At 30.5% G+C, this 9,423-nt stretch overlaps 1 protein-coding gene across 1 annotated transcript in view; it reads left to right on the forward strand.

Annotated features, from left to right (window-relative positions):
• Window positions 1–3,756: 3,756 nt before the first annotated feature.
• The window catches only part of LOC107442406 (HEAT repeat-containing protein 3), a gene marked incomplete in the record, with an annotated part of 56,662 nt that continues 50,995 nt past the window's right edge, over window positions 3,757–9,423 (forward strand). Inside the window, 1 exon segment of the mRNA XM_016055968.4 lies at window positions 3,757–3,999. Within this exon segment, the coding sequence (XP_015911454.3) occupies window positions 3,871–3,999 (129 nt within the window).

Below are 9,423 nucleotides of genomic sequence, written 5' to 3' on the forward strand. Positions count from 1 at the left end.
ATCTAGTAACAACTATGCTTCACCTCTTCATATGGTACCCAAAAAAGGATCGTTTGAATGGAGACCTGTTGGTGATTACATTGCTTTGAATGTACAAACAGCTAAAGACAAACCTCTAACTCCTTGCAAAGCTGATTTGACTGCAAATTTACATGGGTCCAAGATATTTAGTCGAATCGACCTTGTCAAAGCCTATCATCAGATTCCCAGTCATAAATCCTGGAGTCGTTCACAAGACTACAATATGCACCCCTTTCGGCTTGTATGAGAGTTTCAGGATGCAATGCTAGTGCTACTTTACAAAGGTTTATCGATGAAGTAACTCATGGCCTAACAGGCGTTTATGCTTTTGTGGGGGATGTTCTTATAGCATCAAAAGATCTAGATGAGCACTTCAAACATTTAAAGGCTTTATTCTCTTGACCAGAAGAATATGGTCTTTGTATAAACGTTTCTAAATGTATTTTTCGGCCTGCCATCATCAATTGATCCTTTAGGTATTAACCTTTCTGAGAAAGAGATTGAACACCTTACTGATAAGGTTAAATGCAAAATTGATTTTCTTAAGCCCTCTACTCTCACTAAACTCCGTCAATTTTTAGGATTCCTTCATTCTTACAGATGTCTTACACCCAGAGCCGACCATATACTTGCTCCTTTAGTTCAGGTTTTCGAAGGGCATAAAAATTTTTAAAAAAAACGTTCCAACTTCATGATTCTTCCGAATCTATTGAATGGGACGAAAAGGCTGAAAATTCTTTTATTGCAGCTAAATATGATATTGCTCAAACAACACTTTTGAAACACCCTTTGACACCAACACTTTTGAGACAACACTTTTGTTGGATTCTGGAGTTGAAATGAGTGTTTGGGTAGATACATCGAATGTCGCAGTTGGTGGAGCTTTAATGCAATTTTTGCAAGATAAATGGGAACCTATTGTTTTTTACTCCATCAAATTAAATAAAAATCAGCTCAATTTGTCAGCACATGACAGGGAATTATTTGCTATATACTCCGCGATTAAAAAATTACGTCACATGTTAGGGGGGGAGAAAATTTCAAATCTGTGATACGTAAAATGTGATACATCAACCGGCCAGCCAAGACCATTTGTGCCTTAGTCGTATCTAAAAATCGTATTTGATCACCTACTCAATATTTCCCATCCTGTTATTCTAGCCACTACCAAATTAATCTCATCTAGATTTGAATGGCCATTCATGAAACACCAAATAAAAGACTGGGTTAAGTGTTGCGAACTTTGCCAACGCTCCAAAGTCCAAAAGCACACTAAAATATCTATTGGAACATTTTCTCTTTCTGATGAACGCTTTTCCCATGTCCGTAGGGACATTGTTGAACCTCTACCTCCCTCTGGTAGTTTCAAATACATTTTGACAACGATGACAGATTTACAAGATGGTCCGAGACCATACCAATTCCTGACCAAAGAGTAGAAACCATCTGTAATTCTTTTTTAACGCATGGATTTATAGATTTGGTTGTCTTTCCATAAAGAGAACCGATCGAGGAGCACAGTTCGAATCAGAGATGTTCAGAGCGTTTTCAGATTTATTGGGGCCGGCTAAAATACGAACTAAAGAGTATCATCCGATTTCAAACGAAATCGTTGTACGATTCTACAGACATCTAAAGTCAGCACTAAGAGCTCACGAAAATGACCGATGATATGTGATAATTCCAGTAGTTCTACTGGAAATAAGAAGATTCAAATTCTTCCTCAGTTGAACTCATATATGGATTTTCGTTACGCCTGCCATGCGAGATGTTCGAAAACGCAAAGCCAACTACATCTAATCACGAATTCATTTCACAATTACGAAGTCATATGCAGCAATTAACACCAACTACCACATTGCGAAGAAAAATTTTATGTCCATCGCAATTTAAAAAATTGCTCGCATGTTTATCTTCGGGCCGATCATGTTCAACCTCCATCACGTCCGAATCTCCAATGTGCGGTACTTTTTAGTAGATGAAGGTTGACGTAGTCGAAAACTCTTTTCCCCACAGCCTTATGATTTTCACCCTTTAATCAATCGCTATTTTTGAAGTGCATATTGTTGCATGTTTTCAGTTATTAAATAATCATAATACCTCTGAATAATGAAGGTAAGAGTGAAGCATAAATTATAAAGTAAAGTAAAGCATAAAATGAAAAGTGTGTAAAGTAAAAAGGAAAGTACTAAAAGTAAATCGCAAACTAAGGCAAAGCATGAAGATTGAAGAAATAAAGTGTAAAGCAAAGTGTAAAGTAAAACCTAAAGTTAAAATTAAAGTAAAGAGTAAAATATAAAGTAGAACCTAAAGTTCAAAGTAAAGTAAAGTGTATAATAGAAAGTAAAGCGTAATCAGCCACGCAAATAGAGTAAATTAAAATGAAAAGTATAAAGTAAAGTAAAGCATAAATATAGGGGACTGCTCATAGAGGAAAAGCAAAATAAGTTTTTGAGTTCGATTTATTTATATTTGAGTCATTTTTAAGATCTACTCCTTAAACCATTAATATTGGATATTATTAACTAATTTTTGCTATTCAATTGCCTAGAGTATATTTAAAAATTTCCGAAATGATTTCTTTATCCTGTGGTTCTTCATCTTTTCACACCCAAAGAAGGTATTTAATCAAAATTTATTAGGTGCGTACATAACAATTTTACAGACTAAACATGTGTAAAATCTTATTTCTCAAGAATTATTCTATCGATTTCGTTCGAATTTTGCCTTTTGCTTTTAAAATTGTGCATTACTTTTCAAATTGTATAATTTTCAAACTTACATTTTTTAAATTAATGTAAAAATTTGTATGCCTTAATATTCTAAATTTTTCCCCTTATTATTCAGTAAAATAATAATAAATTCAAAATATTTGTGAAAACATGTTTTTTGCGTGGAAATATCTTTGAATAAATGAGTTTCATAATTGGGTGAAAAAAATTTCGATTTGATGAACGAATGGCGAAATGTGCAAAAATCAAAATTAAGTTCAAATTTTCAACCTCTCTTGACCAAACTGTTCAGAATATACTTTTAAGATTGCGTCTATCCCCCAAATTTTGAGGGTCAGGAATCCATATCCGACGAAAGGTCAGACATATGTCTTTCCTTTCAAATGGATTTCTCCTTAATAAACATATGTTTATTAAGGGGAAATCCATTTTTGTGTCTGATTTAATAATTTAAAATATTGTCTTCAGTAATTAGTTATCCTATTTTTGGTCATTCTCGTAAACCATTAAGATTGATCCCTTGTACGTGAAATCCGATCAATAGATCAAAAGTTAGGGATGGTTAATCATAACAAGCTAAGCGCAGGTAGCGCTAGGGGGGTTTAAATTTGTTGTAAAATTTCTGCGTTACAACTTCCGATTTATTTTTACGCCTAAGCGTGAAAAAGCACGCCATCCATATTTCTACCGGTTTTAGAAAGCTTTTTATTGTTTGCATTCAGTCACTCAACTTTTCTTAATTCTTATTTTTTATTTTTTTTTATTTTATTCATTTCTTCTTTGAACACTGTACATTGAAAAATTCGCTACTCTGTGTTTCGCTGTTTCCACAACTTTTGCATTTCTAGTTACCGTTTCTAAAATAGCTCTCTACAAATATTTTTTGCTTCAGCAATTAAGTAGATTTACATATTGCATTTTGTTTAGCGCCATCTGTAATTCATTCAATCTTCACTTAACTGGAACCACGATACATTTCTTAAAAGTTTTGATTCTAGTAAATGGCACCAAAATAAACACTCCGCTAACCATGCCGTATTTTTGTTGATGTGGTTGAAAAAGCATCGACAATTACAAAATTTAGTTACGCTTTTGATTTTGAGAGTTTAAAGTCAAAATGAGTAAACTTAAATCCAAGAAATATAAAACTAAAGTTCAGAATCCAACTGGCATCCCATGTGATAAAGATAGTGAATTATATCTTGAACATTACTCGACTTCCGATGCAGAAAGCATTGCCGAGAAGGTAAAAATGAGCTGTCTGACATGTGATTAAAGTGTTTATACTGTATAGAAATGTTATTTTTTGTCATTTACGTATAGCTGTGAGCTAATTTTATAGTTAAATAACATCCCAATAATTTTTATGATTCATTCTGCTCCGTATTTTCCGTGGCGTGGTGTAATGGTGTCACTAATACTTAGTTGTTAAAAAAACATACAAATCTTTAACTTTTTTTAATCTTCACTCTAATTTATTATCATGACTTTATCCAGCTGGGGGGTAAAAAGTTTAATTGCCAATTTTGAGACTTTGGTAAAAATTTGAAATATTTAGTTTGCGCTAATCTTTTTTTAAAAACTAGATGTTCACCGATTAGTAGGTATCTGTTAAATTTTAACCCTTCTGGCTTATTAAATTTGTCTTTATTCCGAAATAATTTTAAAATAACAATTTAACTGAACAATGATGTAATATTTCACAGTACAGTATCAAATTACTATGTTTTATTTTCAAATGATAATATACTTTTTACTGCAAGAGAGTGAATGATAAATTTTAAAGAAAATGAATTAAGGAAATGCTTTATTTAAAGTTAAATAAGATTATTACCTTTTTAATGTGCTTGGTAAGATTTCTGCATCAGGATCTGCAGGCAAGTTCTGGAATGTTAGAGGAACTAAACAAAAACATTGCAGAAGGGAAACAACTCCAAGGGTTTAACTAGACTTGATTTTAATAAAATTTGCAAGTTTAAAACCCCTTAGATGCCTTGGAGGTTGTAGTTGGTGCGACAGATCACGATGCGGAAATATCCCCGAGTGCTTCTGCTTTTATACAGGGTTGCCACTCCACAAGGAAAACCTGGAAAATTCAGGGAATTTAAAAATCACCAAAATTAACAGGGAAAATGCAGGGAGTTTTGTTTCTTATTTTCGTCTTCATTATTTTTAGTATATTCAGCTGTTCCTTTTTTACTCTAAATCTTAGCAATTAAAACTAGTATAGTTAGCCCAACATAGCTCATACAATACGAGACAATACTTTCCTCTTAATACATTGTGTATAATACGTACAGGGAATTTTATTCCCAGATTTGAGAACCATAAAGATTTACTATAAAATGTCTCAAAACAATTTCATCAAAAAGTGCTCACTTAAATATTAGCACTTTAATAAGGAAAAACTATATTTTATTTAAAATATTTGAATTTTCAAGACCCACGTGGCAAAATCACAGTGACATTGTCACAGAACGTTACAGAGCTCTTGCAAAAAGATTTTTTCTTTTGAAAAGTAAAAAATTTTAGTTTCACTTTCTACAGTAATTTATTTACTCGTAATATTTGAATCATGCATTTAGATAATCCCTTTTTGAGGCGCTGAATTTATGCCGATAGTATCGTAAATCGCTGTAATGTTTCGATCCCCGTGGCAGAAACACTGCGACATTGTCGCAGAAAGCGACTGAGTTCTTGCAGAAAGATTTTTTTTATTAGGGAAATAAAAATTTTTGGTTTGACACAAACAAAAGTTCTCAAAAAAATTCTGCAGAAACAGAAGCTGTTTTACCAACAAAAAAAAATTTTCTACAGAAACAAAAAATTTCTGCAGAAGCAATAATGATTCTGCAAAAAAATTTTCTTACAGAATTGTTTTAAATATTTTTTTTCTAACGTACCGCGGAAGGAGAAAGATATCTCACTATCTACGATTTTTTGGCATGCGAATGAAAACCAGATTGGTGGAAAATATTTACTGGTGAAACACTTTCAACCAGGTTTCCATACGCATGCGAAAAAAATCGCATCCAATGAGTATGGCTCTAATACCGATGTTTCAGTACTGATAAGGACTATTTCGTTTCGAGATGTTGAATAGACTTGAGCATATTGAATCGGAAACCGCATCTGCATAGTTCGTGTGGAATCAATGCTATATATTTACACAAAACAGTGCGAAATCACAAGCGCTGTGTATTTTTTTTCGTTCTGAAAGTTTTATTTACCTCCTTTTTTTTAAAAAAAAAATCTTTCAATAAGTCAGTACAATATTAATCGAATCTAATTAATCTATAATTAATTAGATAAAATTAATTAGATGTAGAAAAAATTGAAACAAACATTGCTTTAATTTTTTTGCTTTTAGAATTCGGTTATAGTCAATTCTATTTTATTATTTTGATTACTCAACTTCAATATTAATTTTTTCACCTGATTTGTTTCTGTACCTGATATAACTACTATAATGAAACATTAAATCATACTGTTTTAAACTGATTTAATAATTTAATTTTGATACTGTTTTAAACTGATACTTCAAATTCAGTTATCTTGTTTTATAAATTTAATCTTTTTGTCCATTCTTAGCTATTTCTATAAGTTCTATCTTATTACAGGTTCTGGGTAATCTTTATTTATGCTCTAGTAAGCATTTTTGTCTGCAGATCTATACATTTATAACTTTTCATTATTATCGCAGATTATGCAAATTTATACTTAAACAATTTAAACTTATTAAGAAATAAAAACTTATATTATGAAATTAAGAAAAAAAAATCTACACAGTTTTATTCTATGCATGTAGACTTATTTTATAAACACGAATTTCATCTATTATTATAAATTCATTACACATTTATTTATAATGATAAAAATATCTTGCAGAAAGATATTGGTTCTAGTTAGGTTTGTCGCAGAAAGTCAGAAAAAATTCTGCCACAGGGGTTTCGATTGTATTTTCGGCAGTTTATTGATATTGATTTTCATGTGGTTTTTAAATTTCTCGATATATTTCAAACAGTATGAAAAATTTTAATCGTGCTTTTGAGTACTTACTTTTTAAGGCAATGATTCTATAGAATTTTTGGTAGTTATTGCTATTGATTTCTCCATAGTTTTTAAATCCGATATTATTTATACGATATTACAATTATTTATGCATTTGAGTAACCACTTTTTGAAGAATCGAATTCGCGTGATTTCGTCGTCAATCTTTTTTTTTTTTCGACAACACGGGTTTCATGATTTTTAAAAAAAATTTTATTGTGATGATTATTTACAAAATGCGAGAATATCACCCATATTATTCGAATAAAAAAATATTACATGTTCAATTGAAAAAAAATTTATAGTTATTTTGCAAACACAGCATTTTTGTTAATTACTTATTAAGTTGGTAATTATTAATAGTTAATTATTAGTTATTAATTAAATTAGCATGTATGCTTGTTATTATTAAAAGTATCTTGCAGAAAGATATTAATGCTAGACAGTTTTGTCGCAGAGAGCTCGAAAAAATTCTGCCACAGGGTTCAAGACCATGTTGTAATACTATAAGAAATAACTATAATAAACATTTAAAAAAATATGAATTTATCAGAAAATTTGCACAAATTGAGCAATTGCTTTAAATATGGGACACATGACTAAAAACAAAAAACACAAGAGATGGCATGTTCCTTGAACCCTGTCATGAATAAATCTTAATATTTTAAATTTACTGTTTTTTTTAAAGTTCATTCAAATTAGTTTGAATAGCAAATTGGTTATTTGTTAACTTTTGTGTCCTTAAGCAATATTTCTCATTAAAATATATATATTTTCATTATTTAATGGTATGTTTTGCTTAAAATACTCACAAGGAGTTAAAAAAAAAAATATGCATGAGGCACATTTTGTATTTAAAATATATTTTTAAATAAATCAAGTATACGTAAAATGTTATTACTATCTTTTATCCCCAATACACACTTCTGAATTTTCTAAGTAATTTACTATATTAGGAAAAAGTTATCGAAGCATATTCTGATACAGTATGACTGTAATATGCATCGTCCATATTCTTTGAAAAATTTGTCCTTAAATTTAAGGATCAATAAGCTTAATTTCACCTTAAAAAATCTGCGGGTGACTTTATAGAATGTTATTATTGTCCTCTAATTTTCTTCTAAGAAATTGCGAACTAGTAAAAAGTTTTTGATTTGTACATATTGTGATTGCTTACTTTTATATGATAATTAAATTAAAGAAATTAAATATTTTTTCATTTATTTGGCAAAAAATATTGTTTTGTAATTATTACTGTCCTTACTAAAATGCATTGAAAGTGTTTGATTCATTTGGTTATGTTATTACATATTTAGTTACTCTTTTGTCAATTTCAGGTAATAATAAAAATGAAAAGAAAAAAAAAATGACAATGTAACAGATTTTACAAACATAAGAATACTAGATTTCAAAACTTAAGAGCAAAATTATGACTTTGATTAATATTTTTGAGATAAAGTTAAAATAATCTACTTACAAGTGTATAGATATTTATGAATATATTCTGTTTTGTGCTCTCTTTTTACTCGTATTAAGAATTGCATAATTTAGAATATTTGCATAGTTTAACACTGAATTTTGCACTCCACTGACACTTATGCGATTGCATTCAAAACTCCCAACTTAGAGAAAGTTTTTGTATCTTAATATTTCATAACATTAACACATTATTTTAGCTGTCATATAGTAATATTGCATCATATGTATTAATAAATTAGTGCTTACATTAAGTTATGTGCAAAAAAGTTAAAAGAACATTGTCTCTTTCTCTTTTTTCTTCTTTTTTTGTCATTATAAAAATTTGCAACTACAATTTCTATTGCCTGTTCAAATTTTTTAATTTTAGAATAATTGTGTATGTATGTATATATATATACATCAGGGCTTGAAAAACCGCCCGTCCTTGGCGGTCAAAAATTCCCCGTGGACAACGAATTTTTGAAACCGACGTCCGCGCGGACAACCATTTTCCCATTAATGTTCGTGATACATCTAAACATTTTTTTATCTGACAACAATCTAGCCCCTCACTTCTAAAATGACCCTCTAATCTAGAAATGCAGCAACATACTGTGCATGGTAGAATTGACGTTTTCTCTGTCCGGGAGTAATGCAAGGGGCTTTTCGGCAATGAACGTACGAAAAAACACATTACATACTGGTCTTAAACAAGAAGCGTTAAACGCAATTGTGAACATCTACTTAAATGGAAAACCCCTTTCAGATTTCTGTGCAGAAACCTCTGTAAATCATTGGTTTGATTGTGGGACTGGCAAACCTCATATTTGATTCATTTAATAAACGCCGTACCCTCGGATAAATTGACATTCCAGATAACTTGACCTTTGTCTTTTAAATTATTTCGTAAAAGAAATGAATTATTTCATAAAAGAAATACTAGGTTACTCTCAGTAACCTAGTATTTCTTTTATTACTGTATAATGTAATCTTAGTAACTACTAATTAACTGTACAATTTATGTAAATGTTTGTAATAAATAAGAGAAAATAATATTTTTATTTATTTAGAAGTTACGGGTTAGTTTCAAAGGAGGACGGGTACATTGTTGGACAAGCCGTCCTCGGGGACGGGTAAAATTTCTGAGTTTTTTCGAGCCCTG

This window comes from Parasteatoda tepidariorum, chromosome 4, assembly GCF_043381705.1.
Source record: "Parasteatoda tepidariorum isolate YZ-2023 chromosome 4, CAS_Ptep_4.0, whole genome shotgun sequence".
NCBI classification, from domain to species: Eukaryota; Metazoa; Arthropoda; class Arachnida; order Araneae; family Theridiidae; genus Parasteatoda; species Parasteatoda tepidariorum.